Raw genomic sequence first — 22,961 nt, forward strand, 5'->3', positions numbered from 1 at the left:
TGGTCGCGGTTGTCCTTTCCCCCCCCTCTCCCCTTTTTTCGTTTCTCTTCCCCCATGATGACGACGGTATACGGATCCCAGCGACGGGTGGTGAGACAAGCCGTTTCGCGGATTTTTCACAAGACAGAAAAAAGGAGAAACGGGAAAGCGAGAGGGCGAGCTTTTTGGGATTGTAACGCGGCTAATATCCGCGTTTATTGCACGTCGATGAGGAGTATTTAAAAAACAGAAAAGTCATACATCTCCACCTCTGAAATTATGACGTTGCTCAATATATTTGGAGTAGTCGTGATTTTGGTTGGAAAATCTCTACTATTAATTCCTTTTAGATGGATCATCAAAAAGAAAATATAAAATAAGATACAGCGTATTTACCGATTGTAACGCTATTGGTAATCGAGTGAATTACATCACTTGAAATTAAGGATCGAGAATGATTCCAGATTATTTATAATCATTAGGACATATTTTGAGGGACAAAAATATACTAATTTTAGCAATTCTTAAATGCTATTTAATAGAATTTTATGTTCTTTTTAACATCAAATTGATGACTATCAAATAAAATTAATTATCGTGCGTTAGTAGTATTAAAAAATAATAAGATTAAATAAATATTAAAAAAAATATCACAATAATTTCTGACATAAATTATGAAGCGGAGATTGATATTTTCTGAAAAAGCTTCGTTCTTTATTGGCATTTTTTCGTTTTTTCTCAACTTTTTGTTAGGTCCGACTCGTTTTTTATAATATCGCCACTGTTACCCGAACCATGATAATAAGAATGCTTTTCTTCGTTATTTATTTAGGAAGTATTTTTAAAGTTTCTTTTCAATTTATTCAATCTTTCCCAAGTTTATATCGTGATTAAAAATAATGTTAAATAATGACATTAATTAATGTCGATCGATAATTTAACTTAGTTATAGGAAAGTCGCAAAATTGAGAGAAAAGACATATTCGGTTTTCTAGAAATGATGTCACAGTTATTACATCCATAGATTAGGTTTTTAATAAACTTTTTATGTATATGTATATATATATATATATATATATATATATATATATACCTATTCTCTTTCCCTGCACAGCTAAAATTCGCTTTATATAATAACGATAATACTTTTTTCCGATATTATCCAGGTATTAATCTCGCGATATTGGGTAAAAATTAATTAGCATTTTATATGTAAAAATTTGGAGAAACTATTTCTGTAGATATATAATTAGAAGATTCGTCAATATACGAATATCTCTAAGCGAAAATACATCACCTTAAGAGGTTCACTCAAAGAGGGGCAGAATAAAAAATAAAATACGAATAGAAATTCTCATTACAGACTGTCATTCATAGTAAGCCAAGGGACTTGCAATAAGAACCGAGATATCACATAGTCTTATGACGTCCGTGGTATCGTATTTTGATACGGAGTCTTTTGGGAATCTAGAATTTCCGCTGTAATTGACCGTATATTTGTCACATGAATGTGCCGCGAGATCGATACTCCGAATGCGAAATAAACAAGAAGCAAATAGTAAATTCGCGCGCCTTTTGCAATATTTAAATATGTGAAAATTTCACTATTTAAAATATTACAATATTTATCGGATCTAAGTACCCAAGTTTTTGTCGGACCTAAAGACCCAAGTTTTGTTACAGTAACAATTTACATAATTTTTATGTAAAATTGCGATGGTCAAGAAGTAACGAAGATCTGGAAATATACTGTATTATTATAAAAAAAAAAATTAATCAAATTCAAAGTTTTATGGGAAATGATCATAGATTATATATTTATATAGTTTCCTGGAATAACTTCTCCTTATGCACATTGTGCATTTTTATTCAAAACATAAAGTGCGAAATTAATAGGAAACAATTTTCTGATCTAATTTGTATAAAATATCATTTATTATTATAAGACGCTTACACTATATACGAATAAAATTTCAATAATCGTCCTAATAAAGAAGATCAAAGGATACATATTCACTGTCGCATTCATCTTATTAACTTATTTATACAGTGATATTAAAAATGAATGATTAGAGTTTCATGTTTTTAATCACAGACGTGGCTAAAATTAAAAAATATATTTTATATCATATTCTCACTCAAGAAAATGAATCAGTATTTTCATTTCAATGCATTTTCTTGCATGAATTATCAACAAACTTCTTCAATGTTTGCTACTTTTACTTGAATCTATTAGCTCATCATACAAGCAAATGTACTCATGTACAGCAAATATATACCAGGTATAATAAGAACGATGTAAGAAGCATATTAATAAGTGAATATATTGATCGTCCATCAATATGAATGATATACAAACATGTATATTTACAATGACATATACTTAGACTTGATTATCTGATCATCGCCTAGTCATTAAAGTATTTGAGTGTAAGCGTGTTGAATTCGATCTTACGGAAAGGCATTATGGAATTATTAAATTACAATTTAATTTTTTTACAAATAGATGTGTTCATCTCATCAACATATATGTTAAAGGCATATAAATTATATGAATCAAATATTATCTGAGAGAAACGTAGACGTGAATTACTTTAATTAATGTAGCAACAATGAAATTCATACCTGTAAAAAATGCAAATTGTTCCTTCTATTTTGGAAAACTTATTTTGAAAAAAGTCCTTATAAATTACAAGTTTCGTTACTTTAAAAAAATAACTTTCTCAACTTCTTCTGACATCCATATCGTAAAAAACAACAGATTCAAAATCATAATGATAATATGAATCTTATATATAAATTTTATGTCTATAAATATATTTTATACCTCAAAATATTTGTTGTCTAAATAAATAATTATTGATAATTGTATTTGATCTTATAAAATATTTACTTGTAAAAATGATAATCGCTACATTCATTTAGGAACAATGCAGTACCATTTAAGATAATAGCTATAATTTTAGCGAATCGACAAAAATGTTTAAAAAATAGATTTATTAACTTCCGTAAAACTAAAAAAATAAAATGTTCATACATGCTATTAATCAAAACTCTTGATGATTCTTTATATAAGTGATTATAAAATAAAAACTTAGGAAAATATAGAAGTCCAAAAATCCTTTCGTGTTTATTACATTTACTTCAGAATACTTTAAGCAGATCTTCTTTTCTCTCCTTATCTAACTAAAGTAACGGATAACCTTTCAATATGTAAATATATATACAAGTTGTATTACAGTATAGCGCAATTGATTAAAAAATAACTATTCTTAATTCTCGCATTATCAATGAAGAGATATCTTATGCTCACCGCTAATCAATTTAACACTTTTACTAATTTAAAAAGTTATTCCAAATAACATAATCCATGAAATAACTTATAATTGAACATATTTCAAAAATACGTCACTTGAAACAGTCATTCCTTTAAAGAAAAGTGTCATTTGTGTACAAAAGTTGCAATCTGAAAGAGTAAAACATGATTAATAAAGCAATTTACAGCCGATATAAGAAATATATATATATAAGGATAACATAAACATAATGTGTATTAAAAGTGAAATAGAAATTAATATTATTAGAAGTGAATAGAAATTAATGTAATTAATGTAATTAATGCAAAATTAATATATTGTTAGATTAATATTATTTAATTATTAGTAATTTTTAATAATTAAATATTATAATTATAAATATTAATATTGAATTATTAATAATTATTAATAATTCAATATTAATATTAATAATTTAATACTTAGCAAATACATAAATTCCTTGTTTTATGTTCAAGAGTGATTTTTTTTTTCTTAAGAAAAAATTTGTGTAATTTCTTATACATAATAATCCTTAATCAGTATATAGAAGAAAACCAATATTGTGTGACGAGTGCAAAAATATCTCCTCTTCCTTCAAAGAAAATATGCGAAAAATGATTGATGACTTGATATTGCGAGATTGTAATATCTATTGTTTATATATGTTATAATACAATACAAGTATATGTTATGCTGAATGTTATGAATTTGAATACTTCGAATGAAGGTAAAATCAATTAATGGTAACAAGTTACAAAACAAAGATAATGGAGAATTCATTATATGGTAGCAATGAAAATGAAAAATGTCTGTCACAGTTAGGCTCAAACAACGAGCAATGAAATAAGCAGGTGTATATAAAAAATGATTTTTGGATATAAGACGCATCACAATACATTTACAAACATCAGTCATATTACTTGATACTGACATTGGAACTGTCGATTCCGATTTACTTTTTCTCGTCTTTTACATCCTTCACATTCTTTACGTCGTCAAGCTTGTTTGTCATAGCCTCGTGATACGCGTCTAACAATTCTTGCACAGTCAATTTGGAACATACACTTTTGAAAATATTGAGCAAACTCTCTTTGGATACGTCGTCATTTTCGATATGTGTAACCGTAAATTGGGATGTCCACAATTTGTCTAAAACACGTCTAGCCATTACGGGGGACTGCTTTAATGCTTGTGCTATATCTCCTGAGCTGTTGTTCTGTAAAGCAATATCGAGAACTACCGATGCCGGAATAAGCTCTTCATTTGCTACAGTGTGACTAATAATTACATCCATTGGCAATCTTTGCAACATAGCATTTAAACTAGATAATTCCGGCATAGATTGTTTAATACCTTCTTGCTCTTCCTGCTTTAGCTTCTGTGACAGTATCTCAACAATTTCGGACGATGTACATTTTTGACAGATCGCATTTTTCAATTGACTAAAATCGAAAACATTCAACATGTCGACCGTATTAAGCTTTTTACTGTACACCTTGAGAACCTTATCGAAAAATTGTTTGTCATGGCTAAAAATGTCAGGTAATCTAAGAAGAACCTTGTTAACGCCGCACGCACGGCAGGCTGCTTTTAACGACGCGTCATTAACTTGCTGTTTATTTTGCAAACCGAGCATTCTGATCGTTTCCTTCAGCAATTCTCCCTCCTTCAAATGTGCCATCTTTACCTGAAAATTAATCCTTTGTTCGATTATTTGATAAACTATCGATATGACTGGTATTGCAACGGACAAAATTTACCTTATATTGTAAAAGAATTGCTTCGGGACTGCATCTTCTAACTGCGCTTTCCAACACGAGGTTTACGTCAATTTCGTCTAACAAATCTGCAAGTGCCATTTGAGACTCAACAGATTTCGTAACCTTTTGAGTAGTTGGCGTCGAGGAACCGATTTCGTCAGTATTGGTGCCAATAGAAGAGTGCGTGATCAGAAGCTCATCATAAACATTTGAAGATTCGGCAAGATTTTTTGACGTGTCCACTTGGCTGGTAGATGAAGATAGTATTGTTGGATTCGTAGTTGCTCTTAAAAAAACCAAATCATTTTTTATATTTCATATTTGCAAAAATGTTATGTATCTATAAAAAAAGAAGATAAAAGATTACGTACATGTTTTCGGATGGCGATGATGGGATTGGCGCAGGTTCAACATTATCTGTAAATGCTTCAGGCTCTGAAATTTGAACGGTAATTGGTACCTTTATATTTGTTTGTTCATCCTTCATAGAAGTGTCTAAGGATAACAAATCAGAATGTTCAGATGACGTATTTATGTCACTGGTAACCGAGATTGTTTTGTCAGGATCTTCTATAGGCAAGTCTTTTCTTAGCGAATCATCGGAGATATTTTCGACGGATTCGGTAATTGGCGTACTGCAACTTAAGGATTCGTTGTTAATTGTTGCAGGTTCCGTTTCTATGTCAGATACCGCTGCGTTTGGTACAGTTGGCGATTCAGTTGTCTTAGTGGGCAATTGCGCCATCTCGGCATTTGACATTTTATCAGAGGGTTCCGTTTGCGGTATGCATGTACTTTCGAAATGCTTTAACACCTTCTTGATAAATTTAGTCTTTGAATCACCCTTCACGGGCATTCTGTTAATTTCGCGTTCTGTCAGCTGGGCAAGATCACCAATCGTGCGCATACTTCTATTCGTAAAATACCTATTTAAATTATGTTTCCAAAGTGGATAAGTCAATTGTTCAATGATAGCGTCAATAGGTTCCATGCACGACGACAACGTTGGATAAATAGGCTGCGTCGAATCCAAAAATTCGGGATCAAGCTCTGCGTCATTTGGAGCCTCCTGTTTCTGAGTATCCTGTGTCGAAGATATACTCGCAAATATGGAGTCCGTTACCGGCAAGGTATCTTGCTCTGTTACGTTTTCTGTCGCTTGTGTACTGGTGCGTACCAACTTTCCAGCAAATACCTCGTCTGTATTTATAGTAGAATTTAATCCAGTAATATTCTGAACATCTATAGTATCCTCCATATCAATCGGATCTTCGTCTTTGGTAGGTAAAGCCGCAATTACAGAATCATCGGTCACGTTCAATTTAATAGAATCTACCGAATTATTCTGAATATCCATATTAACATCATTATTTATCTCAACTAGCGCGACATTAGTCTTCATATCCGTCCCGTCGAAGATGTCTTGCTGCGTTGCAGAATCTTCCGTTCCGTCGTTTATTGGCGAAGTACTAGAAGAATCTTCAGAAGATAAAGACTGTTGATCTTCGGGAACAGTAGACTCCGTGATTATTTCAATTTCTTGCGCTAATTCTAATTCATCAATAATATCAATCTTCATACTGGAATTCACATCAATAACATTGCTACTTTCTGTAAAATCAGCAGGTAATTGCTCATCGATATTCATATCTCCCTGATCTGTTTCAGAAATTTTTGTCAATGATTCATTCTTATTCTCAGTTTCCATAACAACTTCAGTACCGCTTTCATTTTCAGTATTACATTCAGTATTACATTCAATTGTAAATTTCTCCGTATCGAGTGGCACAAGTTTAAGTTTGGTTTGCTTGAACCTAAGTGGAGAACTCTTCGGCGTGAGATTACGTGCTATGGAATATTTGTTCGTTTTTTGCGGAGATTCCACAGTAGAAATCTCATAACCCATCTCTTTTGACACCGGTGGATCTGCAAAACTCACTCGCTTTCGCTGTAACAAAAAATATCAAATATGTTTTAAATCTATGATTTTAGTAAAGAATGTTTTAAAATATAACATAAAATCGAAATAAAAACATGACACATTTTTTAAATTGTAATCATTAAATAGCATCATCAAAAATAACTTGCAGCCTATTCTTAAAAAAATTCTAAAAAAATAATATAATTTGTACAGAAAATACCTTCGGAGTTGAAGTATCTAGATCTGATTCTAATATGTTCGATCGATGACGTTTAAGAATACTAGCACTCGGGGATGCAGTTAAAGAAGGTGGGTTAGCACTTGACCATTCCAATATCGGTAAATTGTCCTTTTCATGCGATGGTGAAATATTCCTTTCATTTTCTTTGTCAATTGATTTTTCCATTGACAAATAATCTGATGTGTTCCTATCCGACTTAAACGAAAGCTTTTCGCCATCATTTTTCAAAGTGGTAAATGTATGTGTCGATGAAGATACACAATAATCAGTCGATCTCATGTTGCTGAAAATCTTTTCTTGCCTGCTGCCAGAAGGCCCGCCTATTTTATCTATTTCTTTGATCATTGATGTTTTCTTATTTGTTTCATTCTCCGTGTCCTTGGTTTTTAATCTTTTTATGCACGATTCATCATCTAATATAATAGGCTGATTATCACTTTCGAGTCGTGCTTGACTTGTGACTAAACCTAACATATGAGCAGCACGTCCCGTGAAAGGTTTAGACTTAGAAAATATTTTATTGCTTTTTGGCGAAAAATTTATTACACTCGTAGATCTCATCATAGATGGCGAGTTCTCCATTGTCTTCTGACCTTCTGAATTTATAATTTTCGTAGTAAAATTATCAGTTTTCTGAACCAAGTCTTCAGCGTCTTTATCTATACTATCTGTATTTCCTTCATTTTTTGTTTCTGTATTACTCATGGGATTAGCTTCATCTAATTCTTTACATGGATCAGGTACGACATTATCACCACAATCCATAGGGATAGATTCAGGTACATAATCTTTGTCAACAATTGCATCGGAAGTTTTACCAGCTTGTACGTTTGTCATTTTATCAATTTTAATGAAGCACTGTTTCTCACTACACATTTTATCTAGTTTTAAGTCGGTATTAGAAATTTGCGAACTTTCGACAACATCCTCACTTTCATTCTGACTTTGTTCGTTTATTTCTATAAGCTCTGCAGGTTTTTCATCTGAAATAGAGTTTGAATTATCTTTATCAAGTTTTTCATCTTGGGTTTTTTTAATTTCATCTTGCATTTGATTAGATGTTGGAACGACATTTGTTATACCTGTTATACCTGTTATACCTGTATCAGCATTTCTCAATTCAGATGCCTTGTTAATAGTATCATTGGAATTTTTAATATTTTTATCTTTATTAATGTCGTTATTATTTTTATTATCATTCTTATTAACATCCAAGTCATTTTTATTAATTAATTCTTGTTTGCTTCTTCTACCTCGTCTCTTTAATACTACTTGATCTGTATCATCTACATCTTTTGCATCTTTCACATTCGTATTTTTCTCTTGTATTTTAGGAGATCTCTTTAATCCTTCTATAGATTTTGAATCCATAGTTCTCAATTTAAGATTCTTATTGTCCGGTGTCCCATGTTTTCTTAAACTATGTACTACTGTTTCTTTTTCTCCTTCATCCGAGTGTTTAATTCGACGGCGATTTAGCACAGGACAATCAAATACCATATTGATTTTCAACCGAGATATTTCATTCTTCATACGTTGACTTACATTATCTTTGTCTATGTCTGGGAAGACATTGTCACTGCTTCGTGATGTTTCACCACCATAATCATTAAGGCTCTTAGTAGTAGTAGTAGTAGTAATTAATTTGCGTTTTCGATGTTGAATGCCTCCATCTGATTCAGTATCTGACATGTACTTACGTTTAACGCTTCTTTTATTTTCGTCAGACTTTTCCTTAATATTAATATCATCATGTAATTTCTGTTTATTTGTACCAGGTTTGCCCTGAGTAGTCTTCACTCTCAAACTTCTTTGTACATTTGTTGTATTTGAATCTTTTTGACTCTCAACAATCTCGTCGCTCTTTGACGATGAAGTCCCTTTTGTCACACTATTGCGATGTCGTCGTTTAATACTATCTAACATCGACGGAGATGATTGTCGCTCATGCATTTTATCTTCGGGAAATTCCTCCCGTGATTCAAAATCTAATCTTTTCGCAACAGAAGATATTGTTTTTATAGCATCTGTTTCTTCATCTTCTTTTGATGTATCCTGCTTTTCGTTAGGCTCATCCTTTTTAATTTTTTTCATAGAATTTTCGTTTTGCTTAGTATTAACGGTAGTCTCTTCAAGATTTACAACATTTTCTAATTCATTATCACGGATATTATCAACTGTTTTGTCTATCGTATTAGAAAATTCCATTTGTGTTTCAATCGTGACCTTGTTTTCTTTGTTAGCATCGTTATCAACAGGTTTCTGTATTGCAGACTCGCTTTTTTTAATTGAGTTGACTTTATCTATTTCGTTAATATGTTTGGCTTTAATATCAAACCATTGTTGTAAGTTTTGAGAGTTTTGCGAGGATGATTGAGAAAGATCGTTATATAATGCCGGTATATCTTCTCTTTTCTTCTTCAAAGTTTCTTTTTGATGTTCGGTCAAACGATTAACGTCAAATTTCAGATCAGTTTTTATGAATACATAATCCTATAACAAATTTAAAAATATAAAAAATATTGACCAAATTTAAAAATGTGTGCAATTTAAAATAATAAATATTTACTTGTGAATCAGGTTCAGGTATAAACTTATTGTCATTTTTTTCAGGAGGTTTACTGGACACTGATTTTGGAGTAATTGATTTTTTATTCAAAAAACTGCCAGCAATACGCACTTCTTTTGTTTGTTCTGTTTCTATCTTTTTCTTTGAAATGCTATCAAACTTTGGATGAGACTTTTCTCTTGATTTTTCTATTTCATCTAAAATGCACTTAGCGGTACTGTTGAAGCTGTCTTTAATTTCAAAAATAGACTGAGTCAGAGATTTTATATCTGGATTAGCATGATTCATGGCTATTACAATTGCTTCTTTGTATGATGAAAAGAGTTCATGATCTGATTGTTTAAGTCCTTTGAAAATACTGACTATATATTCCCATGTATTTGCAATCTATGACAAAATTAAAAGAGAAAAAATATAAAGAGAATTATATAGATAACAATAAAAATTAAATGTTCTGTAAAGAACATTGAGATCATACCTCTTTAAAAAGTTCCATTGACTGTAATTTAAGTATAAGTTCGATCACTGATTTACATTTATGCAGATATAATACTACTTTTTGCGGATTATGTCCATATATAGTAATAAGTATAGCCGATAATGTTCTCAGTGCTACTTCAGAATTAAGATTTTGTACATTATCCAAAGAGATTATTATAACATCTAATATTAGTTGCATAATGGATGGAATTTCATCTTGAGCTGAAACATAAAAAATGTTATATATATTCTATATAACTGAGCATTATTCATAAGAAATATAATAATTAATTTTGCATACCCAACAAGGCCTCATAATCAAGAGTACTCATTAAAGCATCTAAGCAATTTACAACGAAAGTACAGCATTTTTTGTTTGTATTTAAACAATTTAGCATCATGCTTGCGATATCCAGTACAATTTCATTTGGTCTCACTGTACTTATCAAATCCGAGTGCAATTCGACTTCTTTGTACACAGCTTTCCATACTATTATTTGATTTTTTATCTATAAAATTGATATTTAAAAAAAATTGTCGCAACAAAAATAAATGTATAGTAACAAAAGAAAATATTTTTAATATTATACGAACCAACTCTAGATCTTCCAAACACGTATAAAATGGAAATGACAAAATTGATTTCATAGATTTAAAGTTATCTTCTCCATTAACTTCAGAATTTCTTATGTATTTTGTCAACGTTTCTGCTATTATGGACCATAATTCCAAATAAGCTAGTTCATTATTACTCCTATATAATACATTATTCATTAGATCATAAATTCATTAAAATTTTATAATTTGTTATTAAAATTTATTAAGCTTACATGTCGTTACGTGTATTAAATACTGATTTTATATTTTCCATTATTGTTTCTAGAAATCCAAGCACACCTAAAGAATATGTAAATTCTGAACTAATACATCGTTCCAAAAGGCACTTAATTGTATTACTGTTGTAATCCCTATGAAGATAAATGCTCATATAATGTAGAATATTACATGTAAATATATAAACAGCAAACATATCAATTATTAATTTAAGATATACATACAAGATATATTTTAATACTTCGTCGAGTATTGGCGATGTTAAAAGTTTTAATACCAATTCTGGTAATGCATTATCATGAAATTCAATTTTTTCAAGAATGCAATTAATGTCTGGCAAAATTACATTAAATATCATATCCCTCACCATGAGCTTATCTATATGATTTCCCAATTCAGTTACAACTAGTATCACATCTCTATACAGATGGTCCTGTAAAATTCAATAAAATTTAATCAAAACAATATCTTCAAAATTCTATTTTATTGTAAAAACGAAAAATGTTTAAATATGTGCTAGTAACCTTTGTTTCGAGTTTAACATTCTTTATGTATATCATCAGACTTGTCCACAATGTTTGGCCAAGCTGAAAGCGATTTTTCATTTCTTTGTCAGTAAGTTGACCAAGAATTAGAAGAGCCTCTGCTATACTATGAATAATATTTTTCGAGCATTCTTGAAACACATCATAAGATATAGCATGAGGAAGTCTTTCTTCTAATAAACTTGGAGAACAAACTGTAAAAAGATCTTCTTTTGTGACAATTAATTGACATAGGGCATCTACAGCAACCACTTTTGTCTTAAAAAATCTTTTGCCTGGAGAGGCAACAACGTCGAACTTGGAAGACAGCAGTGGTGTATCTCCAAGTGGTCCAAAACAATAGTTTAAAAATTGTGTAATAACAGGAGAAACAAATTTTGCAATATCTTTATATAATTTAATAATTAAATGCCACCAAACTTCTAGTTTTGTCAATGCGATTAATTCAGTTTTACTGTTTTTGGCATTTAATGGAATACAAAGTAATTTTATTCTTCTAGCAGTAGCAAGTTCTTGATGATCTAAAGCAAAATTGTCAATTAGCAATTTCCACGAAAGGAAAGCTTGTCTGCAATATAATAAAGAAACATCAATTAGTTTTTTTCGGTAATCAAAATCATTTTTAAGTAATCATTTTTAAGTAAAATCATAATTTAATCACAAAACTGTAATTTTACCTGCGTATAATAGGATCAGTAGATTTAAAGGCCTTCTCTTCAACACTTAACAAATTATTTATAAGACTGGCACCGCGATGAAGATCTGTGCCAAGGAACTGAATAGTTGTATTCCATTGAGTAGTCCAATCCAGATCACATGCTGCTACCAACAACAACATGCGTTTGTAGTATATAGATTGTAAATTTGTTTTATATTGTGTCCATATGTCAGGATAATCTTTACGAATATGGGACGAAGAATTAGTCGCAATAGCTTGTTGCAAAACTTTCAAAGCAGGACTACGCTGACGTTTGTGTCCCATATAGGCCAACATGACGACTTTATCCATCAATAATGTGTCAAACTGAAAAAAAGAAAAAAACGAAAATTCATAAGCTCGAGCGTAATTTGAAAAATTGCATGATACAATTGTACATGCCTGTACCTTTTGAACACTTTGATCAAATGTTATAGAAGCCAGTCTGTATAATCTTCTCAAAAGAGCAAGCGCATAACTGTTTATATCTTCTTCTAGCTTTTGCTCCTCTGACAAAGGCTGCGATTCGATCTTTGTTAACATCTGTAAGTTATCTACACATGCTGTTGATGTTAACCATTCCATTAAATTAGGTTGGACATTGATCAAACAGGCCTTAAAAAAATTTAAAGTCTGTCCATCGTTGGCAGCTGCAGAAAGTGCATTATCATCTACTACCTCCAACAGTTTAAATATCTTTAATCTAAAAATAAGAAAGAAAGTAATATCTTGTCAAATACAGAATATTATAAATTTTCATAATTAATTTTGTCAAACCTTGTTTTCTTATCTGTTTGTAGCATTGATTCAAAGAGGTGTAAAGGATGCGCTTGAAATTCCCGCATAATGGCATTGAATGCTCCTAATGCCTCATTCTGCAAGATTCCTTCATGTTTCGAAAACGATTCTATCACCAGCTTGCATACATTCTTATATTGTTCTTCCTTAATAGCACCACTTGCTTCTAACTTTTTAGCTTGACTATAAGGCAAATATCGAATCTTTATTGCAAAACGTCAGGGAAAATGCTTTTATAACATATGCATGCAAATATATTTAATATCTTTCTTCAATAAATATATATTGAACAATATTGCATATTAATATATATTTCTAAGAAATACAATGTTATTCGTGATCCTATTCTAAATTAATAAATTTGTAGGGGATTCCTCAATAACATTAAGATTCTGAATTTTACAATTCTAAGTTTGCTTGGCATTAAATCTATATAAGATTATAGTAAGGTTATAGATTATTGTAGATTAATAACAGATAGTTTAGAACTCCAAAGAGAGATTGTTCAATCTTTTAATAACTTTCTCTAACTTGATAGTTCTTTTTTCATATTATTTCTTCATAATTTTTCTCTTTCTCTTTTTTTCTTTAATCTTATCATAAATGCAAAGAGTACAACGTAATAAACTTAACATCCATTTTTACTAATGTACATTAATTTTAATCTTGACATTTAACTTATTCCTTATCCCTTTTTACTTCTACCAATGATAGATTAACTTTAATCTCGGTTTAACTTACTTTTTATCCTTTTTTTCAGAATTAGAAAAAGATAAAGAGTAAATTAAACCGAGATTAAAATTAATCCAGCTTGGTAATAGAGAGATAGACATAAAAGAGCTTAAACATCCACGATTAATTTCTACAATTAATCGACGACTGTTATCACACGAGGAACTGTGACCGCAGCATCCACGCGAGGATCATCGTGGTACCTCGCGCCTCCATTTCTGTCGCGCGGAAGGGAAAGCGCGTTCACGATATATTTTACCTGGAGATATAGGTTAAAGCCTCGCGCTTCTCCTTGACATTGCCGTTCTCCCGCAACGCCTTGAGCATCCGCGGGAAGGTCGCGCTCGTGATCGTGGCCATCTCGTCGCGACGCGTCTGACCACCCGGTTTCCCTCTTCTCCTTCCTGCCTTCCTCTTGAGCGACGACAGATTACCGATCACCGGATTTCATGTCACGTTGTGCACGCGAACCGACGCGACTCGTTTGCTCCTCCGCCACTACCTCCTCCTGCTCTTTTTCCTCTGCGAATTGCTCCGTCCGCGTAAATCCACGACTTGAATCGACCTGGACGCCAAAGGATTTTTCGCGCCCAGGCGAATATGTCCGTCCGACACGCAAAATTTATTGCGCTCTTTCACGATAGGGGGAGAGCGTGCATGCGTGCATAAGAGAAAGAGAGAGAGAGAGAGAGAGAGAAATAAAGAGAGAGAAAGAGAAAACGAGCGATCTCTCTCGTGTTGCGATTTGCGCAAATGATTCTCGAATGTGCGATTCCGAAACGCTCCAGCTTTTACTCCGATCCAGCGGGTCGTCTCTTCCTCGCGTAACGTTCGTCAGCATTCATCATAATCCGATAGCAGTCAATAAACAAAACTAGCGGCACACGTTTGTTTTGCCTGCACGTTGCCGAGCGCGCCAACCAAAGTCGACGAAGGTGCTCGCACTTGCGTGTCTCGTTTTCTTCTTCGGCCAGCATTTTCATTTTAGCGGGAAGCCGACGAAGAGAGGGAGAACCTCTGCGATGGCATTGTTCACAATGTGTAATGAATTGTTATGGCTACAATTAAATATGATCATGCAGCGAGAAGATAAAGAGGAGTAACCGATGTAATATATTTTGAGTCAATTGAATGTGTGTGCTTAATAAGCGATGTGTATCATGCATAATAGGAATGTCGGAGGATGACACTCAATGCGTAAAGAGTAAATTAATGGTTTGTCATATAACACGAAATGACAAGTTAAAGGTTGTCATTCGATTGTTGTCAACGAAGAGGAAAAAAAGTAAATGAGTTTGTTTTCCGCTGAACTAGTATACACTCGTATACACTCGTACTTAAAATAAAATAAATATATATTTAAAGTTTGATAAAAGTAAGATAGAAAATTTTAATGCAGCCCAGTGAATAAAAAACAAACCTTGGTTTATTTTTTCAGATTAAAAAATTGCGCCAGAGTCAAGCAACATCCAACGTCAGATGTCAGATATGTCTATGATGAGAATAACCAGTATGATGAGAGAATAACCGAATGTACTTTTTTAAATTAGAAAAAGAAATATAAATATTTTTGATTTTTTTGATTTTAACTTTTTCCACGAAAATTTATTCTTTTTCTGTTTTTGATGCAATTGGAGCAAATGGGATCATGTATGAAGAAGACAAATATTAAGTTTATTCTTTTTCATTGTACAGAAACTAACTGCATTGATTTCATATAAAATTTATTAACATTAAATATGTAAATGTTATTTCATTTTATATTTTATTAACATTAAAATTATTTATTAACATTTTATATTTTATTAACATTTAATTAAAATTTATGAACATTAAATATGTAAATATGTAAATGTTATTTCATTTTATATTTTATTTTAACTACATACAAAAATAAATATTGTCTATTTTAATTTTGTGAGATTATCCATTTTTTATAACATTGATTTAAAAACTCACAATAAAAACCAATTATGTTATGATTCTACACTAAAGAAAATCAATATATTTCGAGAGATTAAATTCTAGTCGCTGAGTTTTCGTCGTATTCCTCGAATCATCTCCACATCGGTACAGGAGAACAAATCTATGAGCATTCTAATGTAGATTAATTTTATTCTATTTACTTTTATTTTCTTTTTTTTAGTTTTAAAAATTAAAAAAAATGAAAAGAGTAAATTGAACCGAGATTAAAGTTAAGTCTACTCACTAGGTAGAAGAAAGTATAAATGCGTTTTCCCTCTTTTTAGGAAATAGTATAGCCAGGCTCCTGGTTCTCGATTCTGCGTGTATCTCCGAAAGACGCGCGCATGTTGCGCAGTAGGTATCTCTCTTTAATCTATTCCTTTAATACATGCATGTGTATATATATATATATATATATATATATATATATATATATATATACAAAAACATAATGGATTCTATCCCAGGATGCAAGGACGCAATTGCGCATTTTGAAGGCGCGTAATAACTAAGGAGTTGTACACGTGGTATATCGACGCAGTTTTCTGTCATCTCTCGCTTTTCCTTTGGTAAGCAGAATTCGTTTCGTTTACTGTCGCCAGCTTCCTCCACTTGTCTCCCTTTGCAGTCTTTTCTCCCTTCATCAAAGAATCTCTTTCGTAGTCCATGACTAGAACTTGATCGATTCTCAAATGATATTGTAATCGCTTCTCAATCTCTTTTCATTTCGTAATAATCCTGATTACGATACTTAAATCATATAAATGTCTTTGCGTTATATGGGCAGACACATGGAAAGACGTCGAGGGAAAAATGGATTCGGAAGTAGAGGCCGAAAACTCGGGGAAATTTTCTCTGGAAAATTTATAAAACTTTAAATTATGAATTTTTGCACATTTTCAAGATGAATATAAAATAATAAATTATATCTGTAGATTTTAGAGCATTGCATGAAAGCTGAATAATATATTAGACGCTCAACAGTTTCTAAACAATTGTTATTTTAAAAGTGTGTGTTATTTGAAATAATAGAATAAATAAAAAAATGGAATAAAAATCTGAGGAACGACATTTGTAGATTATCATGTTTAGTTTTTAAGTTGAGTTTAAGTTATGATTAATCGTTTTAGTTGTCGAGCTTTCTGTACTTAAATTGAAGAAAGTAATTGTGTAAATATAAATTTCTCAGAGGAGAGGGAAGAAGCGAACTCAAAGAAACACAAAGTGTAAAAAGTGCAACCAAAACAAATGGATCCTTATTTTATTCTGCTCATTGAATGGCTGTGTAATGTACGTAATGAAGATTTAATTACAAAGATGAATACGAGTATTCTGTGATTAATAAATCCAAAAATGAAAATTGATTTAAAAAATCAAACTTGAGAAAATCTTTCATTTATTCGTTTTGGAAGGAAAAAAATCTATGTGGGATGACAATGTCTAAAACAAACTCGTCACAAATTGCACCTGTTAACTCCTGTTTATCTTCTGGTATTTGAACAAGTTTTATTTTGCTGTATGCTGGATGGTGACATTTGATGTGCTTTCAACCTCATCCTTTTCAAGTTATGTGATTCACAATTTAACCTTATTCTTTTAACTGACCTTTTTCATTCTTATGCTGAAATCCTAAACAAATTTTTTTATAAGCTTCCATAGAAAAAAATCCTCAAAATCCTCAAAAGTATGACATTACATGTCTCGTAAATATATGAGGTAAGGGCCGTGTTTGAACTACTAATTATTAACCAACTTTAGGTATTAAGCTTGCATCACCCTACGTTTGAACAACTGCACTAAATAAGGTTATGAGAAAGCAGCTTTGTATGTGCTACAGTGAAAGCATTTTATTTTTGTAAATTTTTATATGTGAAATTAGTATGCATAGATAGCTTACTAATTAGTACATACGAGTTAGGTTTATTCCTACTAATATAGATTAATCTTTGATCTCGGTTTTTTTATCTTTTCTTAAATCTAAGAATTATAAAAAAATAAATAAAGATTGCAGCTCATATTGGTAGAGGTCTATATTGGTAGAAGCAAATATTAGATGTCTTTTTATCAATGTAGAATTAATTTTAATTTTGTTTAATGTTTATAATTTTTATCTCTTCTTAGTTTTAAGAATTAGAAAAATAGAAAAAGATAAAGAATAAGTTAAACCAAGATTTAAATTTATTTATATTGATGAAATGGACAATGCGATTTAATGCTTTTATTATATAACACATGTAATAAATGGGTGCTTTCCATTTAATGACACAAGTTGACACAAATATCGTTCTATCTTTTTTGGTTTTCAATGATTAATAAGGAAAATGATACTTGATGTTGTGTCGACTTGTGTCACTAAATGAAAGCAGCCAATGTATGTGTGTGTGTGTGTGTGTGTGTGTACATATTATATATATATATATATATATATATATATATATAAAATTAATATACTTCATGTATTTATCATTACAGGTTTTTTGCAGTCATACTGAAAGTTTGTAAAGTTGTACGGCAACAAACTTTACGGCTTACAAGCCGCACATTATTAATTCATTAAAGGCGGAATGAGTGTGCGTACACAAAGAATACTTCTGTGCGCACTTGTGCTCCTAGGCATTATTTATTTTTGTACGAATCGACATACGAGCGACAATAATGTATCTCTGAAGCAGCTTCTCGCTGCTGCAATAAAAGCGGCAGAGATTGGAGGACTGGAAGTAGTGGCAGTGCATGATCAGATTAAATTTAAAATAGAGAGCAAAGGCTTAACGAAAGAAGGTAATAATAATACTGATATATAACTTGATTCATCTTATGTATAACATGACATTTATATTTCAGAATGATCATATTTCTATTTCTCATGGCATTATGTTGTATTTTTTCCTATTTCATCGACAAACTTTGGCATATAAAACAATAATGTAATAATTTTCTTTTATTTCTTTCAAAGGTATAAATGATCCAGTAACAGCAGCAGATTATAGATCTCACTGTGCCATGTATCGCTCTTTAACAGAGGCATTTCCAGGAGTTACTGTGATATCTGAAGAAACATCGCAGGATTGTGATAAGATTGTAGTGAAAGATATTAAGAACTCTATTAACAATATCGATTATGATATAAGTAAAGGTGAAAGTAATGATATTGTTAATGTTAATGATGTTACCATCTGGATAGATCCTCTTGATGCTACCAAAGAATTCACAGGTAAATATCTATTTTTGTCACAATAATATTTCAGTACTTTTAATAACATTACTTTTCAGATTATTTGTGGCAGAAACAATTATTTTTAAGATGGATTTTTAAGAATTATTGTACACTTTTACATTTAGATCTATTTGTATTAGAATCAATAAGTTGATTTTCATCAAACATTTTATAGAAAAAATATCCTAAGATTAAATTATGGGCAATGAATACGAAGAAAATACCTCGTATGTTACTTGTAATTGGGATTTGCAAATAATTAATCTTTTCACGATCGTTCATGGCTAGATATTGAAGAAATCAATAAAAATAGATTTCCGATATTTACAAATAATCATATCAATTCTGTAATATTATAAGATCCATTACAAATCTCAGAAATATTAAGACATTGCGGGTAAAGCCTATTCCATAAATAAATAATTTAACATAGGCACAATAATTTGACATATAATTTGAAAGTTACAAAATCATTGAAATAGTTTTTCTAATACTAAACATCTCAGATTCATCAAATACTTTTAAATGTTAAACACAAATCTTCTTTTCTCTCTGAAATTTAAATAAATTGAAAGATGATGATTCTGAGATATTTTATTTTTATCCTTAGTTAGATGTAACTTTTTAATTAGAAAATAAGTTTGACAGCTCTTTTATATTCTATCATTTTTTTAGAAAATTTACTGCAATATGTATCTACTATGGTATGCATAGCTGTTAAAGGACAACCAGTTATTGGTGTTATATATAAACCGTTTGAGACAAGACAAAATTACAGTTTATTTTGGACATGGAATAATCATGATGTGTCAAAAAATCTGAAAAATTTGTCCAAGGTAATTATTTATACTCGAAATAATTAATAATTATTTAATAAAAGAAAAATTATAGTAAATTTTTAAACTTTAATTATTTAACTAATCTTTATTGAACAGGTAAAAGATAATAAGATACCTGTCTTAATTGTATCTCTTTCACACGCTGGACAAGTAAAAAATTCATCTAAAATTGCCTTTGGCGACAACGTCAAAATTATTTCTGCTGCTGGTGCAGGTAAAATTTTTTTTTTATAATGCAATTTTATTTTCATAATTCGCAATTAGACGCATAGGAGTGAAAATAAATGATAATTTGTACATATGACATGCATTCTTTTAGCCATCAATATTTCCATTGTTTCTTATTTCCTCTATTCAGCTCCACATTTTTTTATGCATTTATTTGTATTACGTAAAATTTTATATGCAGAATGTACAAAAAAAAAGACTTTAATTTAGGATACAAATTCTTGGAAGTTGCTGCTGGTAATGCAACAGCATACGTTCATACAACTACTATAAAAAAATGGGATATATGTGCAGGCACAGCAATTCTTAGGTATTTAAATGTTTGTCTTAATATTATATCTATTTATTATTCTTCTAACTTTTATTTTTCGTATATAGTGCTTTAGGAGGAACAGTGACTCAATTATACGATCAACAGCCAATCTATTTTGGAGCGAATGATCCGAAAGTCCTGACAAAAGGTCTCTTAGCAACTATGAGCGATCATGCATGGTATTCCGAAAAATTCTTGCATGATTTTCCATCCGAATCACATTAATCAAAGAATACAATAAGCGAAGATTAAATTGTATATATCAAATTTTGCTTGTAAGATTCGTGCTCCAAAAAAATATCAATATGTTTATGTAAGATTATATATATCTTGTAATAACTGTTTCTTGTCGTTAATTATTTATTATAAGAGATACATTTGTCATAAACTGTATAAAAAAGTAGATTTTTATATAATAAATGAGATAACAATCATAAGTTTTATTACAAAATCATTTTATATATCATCTATATATAATTATTTTAAAGACAAAAATTTAATAAATTAAAAAAATGTTACCGAGACTAGCGCTATATAATGATATAATTTTTTATATCATCGTATAGGCAACAAAAAGAGATGTATCTTGACTTTACACTGCGTTAATAATTTTATATTGTTTTCAGAAGCTTATTAAAATGATGCACAGACGTGATTAAAGTAATTTTACTTTGTTTCCCGAGATACATATCGCAGATGATATTTTTAGTTTTTCTATTGTTTTGTTAAATTTTACAATAGCTTTTTCATATTCAGTTAATTTAAAAGTATTGTCGTTCAGGCTAAAAACATAATATATACATTTTCTCATAACTCTATTTTGTAGTTTTCTTAAAGACATTTCACCCTTAGTTTGTAAAATTTCTAAAATAGTTTTCTTCCAACAGAATGTGGAAACGTCACTTCCATTATTACTCGTTTCCGAATTAGATTGTTTTGTAATCTTTGCAACAGGTTGATCTTTCTCTGGTAATGAAACGCTTGATTCTAATCGTCGTTTTTTAGATTTACTTCGCTTTTCATGTATATGACCATTAGTAATCTCACTCATTTTGTCATTTTGATGATTCGTAGAATTACTTTCTTTGCATAGATTTTCATTATTTTGATTCTCAGCAACATTCTGATTATCGAATGAGTTATTAGAATCTGTATTTTGAATACATGCTTTATCTATGGAAAAACAAATGCTTGTCTTATAAAAAGTCTGAATCTAAATGTGTTTTATTATTTCATATATAATTCATATTTAAAAGAAGTTTTTTTTATTCAATAAACTTAAATAGATTTTTATAAAATAAACCCTTACCTTTATCTTGCTCCTGTTTTGATATCTCTTTTTCCTTCAAAGGGAATTGTTGACTTTGTTTGTGCGCATTTTCCATTTTATCCCAAACGCTTTCGACAACCGTTATATTCATACGATTGCCCATTGCGCTGCGTATAAAGTTAAGAAATTTAGATTTCTTTCTTGGTATATTCTCATATTTTGATAAGTTATTGAGAAAGTTCCGTTCAGCATTGGACAAAGCTATTGTTCCATTTAGCAGATTATTAATAACATTAATCCATTCCTGCTGTTTGCGCTCGCCCTTGTTTACGCTAGACTTTGGAACATAGTCTTTCCCACCATATCGTTCAGCTTCAGTTATGCACTTAGTATGTGAGATGTACTCCTCATTTCTTTTAAAGTAATTAGAAATATCAAAAACATAATTATTATATATAATTTACTAATAAAATATAATAATTTATTAACGATTTATCTACAAGTCGTTAGCACAAGAGCGGCTGATCGCTGATTCTTTTGAAACTAATGTAATACTTAAAAATCACTCTACATATATTTCGATTGTTAAAATTGTAAAATATACGAAATCCACGAAGTTGCGCTTGTACTAAGAAAAGATTTTCTCGTCTATCATTCAAGTTCTTACCGAAAATCCTTCAGACAGTCCACGCAGGTTAAGAAGGGTATGTTTCGACATACTGTTTGATAATGCACAGCCACCTTGGGCTTTTGCAACGGATCGCCACAATGATTGCACGTAAAGACAACCATTTTGCGATTATTTATATTTATATATAATTATATGCAATGTTTATGGAAATAATAGTATGACGAGTAACGTTGCGTGCGACTTAACCTATAAGCCGGTATCAGCGAACACGAGGAATCTCAAAGCACAAGTAGTAACGAAACGAAAAGCAACAAGGTAAAAGGCGCCAACTCTCGATATTTTGAGAATTCTTGACTGCGATTGATCGATTAATTACTGTTAAAGTCCTATTTTTATGATAGAAAGAGAAAATAAAGAAAGAAAAAGCCAAGAATTCGCTATCACCGTACGGATTTCTGTAACAAAATTATGAAAACAATTCAATAATTCAAATGATTAAAATAATTAAATCATTCCTATGGACTTTCATTTCGCAATTTTTCAATACTGTCTGCGCTATCTGCACTGTTTGGAAATAATTTAAATTACAAAGAGAAGCGTTTCTAATTATATTTCTTTCAGCCAAATT

At 30.7% G+C, this 22,961-nt stretch overlaps 3 protein-coding genes and 1 long non-coding RNA gene across 13 annotated transcripts; 1 reads left to right on the plus strand and 3 right to left on the minus strand.

Annotated features, from left to right (window-relative positions):
- Positions 1–1,892: 1,892 nt before the first annotated feature.
- Positions 1,893–14,487, minus strand: LOC105434246 (uncharacterized). 6 transcript variants are annotated; one of them, XM_089076963.1, is made up of 16 exons: positions 14,133–14,485; positions 13,121–13,324; positions 12,746–13,046; positions 12,324–12,670; positions 11,626–12,214; positions 11,326–11,534; positions 11,098–11,235; positions 10,862–11,021; positions 10,569–10,776; positions 10,266–10,489; positions 9,788–10,174; positions 7,198–9,711; positions 5,428–7,004; positions 5,057–5,342; positions 4,228–4,983; positions 1,893–3,445 (listed from the first exon to the last, which is right to left on the minus strand). In XM_089076963.1, the coding sequence occupies exons 1-15, from the start codon at positions 14,231–14,233 to the stop codon at positions 4,249–4,251; spliced, it is 7,980 nt and encodes a 2,659-aa protein (XP_088933089.1). In that variant the 5' UTR covers positions 14,234–14,485; the 3' UTR covers positions 1,893–3,445; positions 4,228–4,248. The 6 variants fall into 6 exon arrangements, with proteins under 6 accessions (XP_088933089.1, XP_088933091.1, XP_088933090.1 ...); XM_089076965.1 differs by lacking the exon at positions 1,893–3,445 and having other exon boundaries at positions 3,927–4,983; positions 7,198–8,201; positions 8,310–9,711; XM_089076964.1 differs by lacking the exon at positions 1,893–3,445 and having other exon boundaries at positions 3,927–4,983; positions 7,198–8,201; positions 8,301–9,711.
- A 146-nt stretch (positions 14,488–14,633) lies between these two features.
- Positions 14,634–20,869, plus strand: LOC105434245 (putative inositol monophosphatase 3). 5 transcript variants are annotated; one of them, XM_089076976.1, is made up of 11 exons: positions 14,634–15,158; positions 15,312–15,406; positions 16,123–16,192; positions 16,306–16,407; positions 17,028–17,128; positions 18,311–18,616; positions 18,792–19,049; positions 19,728–19,888; positions 19,988–20,105; positions 20,330–20,429; positions 20,498–20,869. In XM_089076976.1, exons 6-11 carry the CDS (start codon positions 18,403–18,405, stop codon positions 20,655–20,657), a joined length of 1,011 nt encoding a protein of 336 aa, XP_088933102.1. In that variant the 5' UTR covers positions 14,634–15,158; positions 15,312–15,406; positions 16,123–16,192; positions 16,306–16,407; positions 17,028–17,128; positions 18,311–18,402; the 3' UTR covers positions 20,658–20,869. The 5 variants fall into 5 exon arrangements, with proteins under 5 accessions (XP_088933102.1, XP_025075912.2, XP_025075911.2 ...); XM_025220127.2 differs by lacking the exon at positions 17,028–17,128; XM_025220126.2 differs by lacking the exons at positions 14,634–15,158; positions 15,312–15,406; positions 16,123–16,192; positions 16,306–16,407; positions 17,028–17,128 and adding an exon at positions 17,182–17,329.
- Positions 15,581–16,274, minus strand: LOC148936729 (uncharacterized). Its single transcript, XR_016139296.1, has 2 exons — positions 16,083–16,274; positions 15,581–15,959 (listed from the first exon to the last, which is right to left on the minus strand). It is a non-coding gene; the product is annotated as an uncharacterized LOC148936729 (long non-coding RNA).
- On the minus strand, positions 20,853–22,950 carry LOC105434247 (uncharacterized). The gene is made up of 3 exons (XM_011649917.3): positions 22,370–22,950; positions 21,742–22,115; positions 20,853–21,605 (listed from the first exon to the last, which is right to left on the minus strand). Exons 1-3 carry the CDS (start codon positions 22,492–22,494, stop codon positions 21,088–21,090), a joined length of 1,017 nt encoding a protein of 338 aa, XP_011648219.2. The 5' UTR covers positions 22,495–22,950; the 3' UTR covers positions 20,853–21,087.
- Between the last annotated feature and the right edge of the window lie 11 nt (positions 22,951–22,961).

This window comes from Pogonomyrmex barbatus, unplaced genomic scaffold, assembly GCF_055798465.1.
Source record: "Pogonomyrmex barbatus isolate J1 unplaced genomic scaffold, ASM5579846v1 scaffold2, whole genome shotgun sequence".
NCBI classification, from domain to species: domain Eukaryota; kingdom Metazoa; phylum Arthropoda; class Insecta; order Hymenoptera; family Formicidae; genus Pogonomyrmex; species Pogonomyrmex barbatus.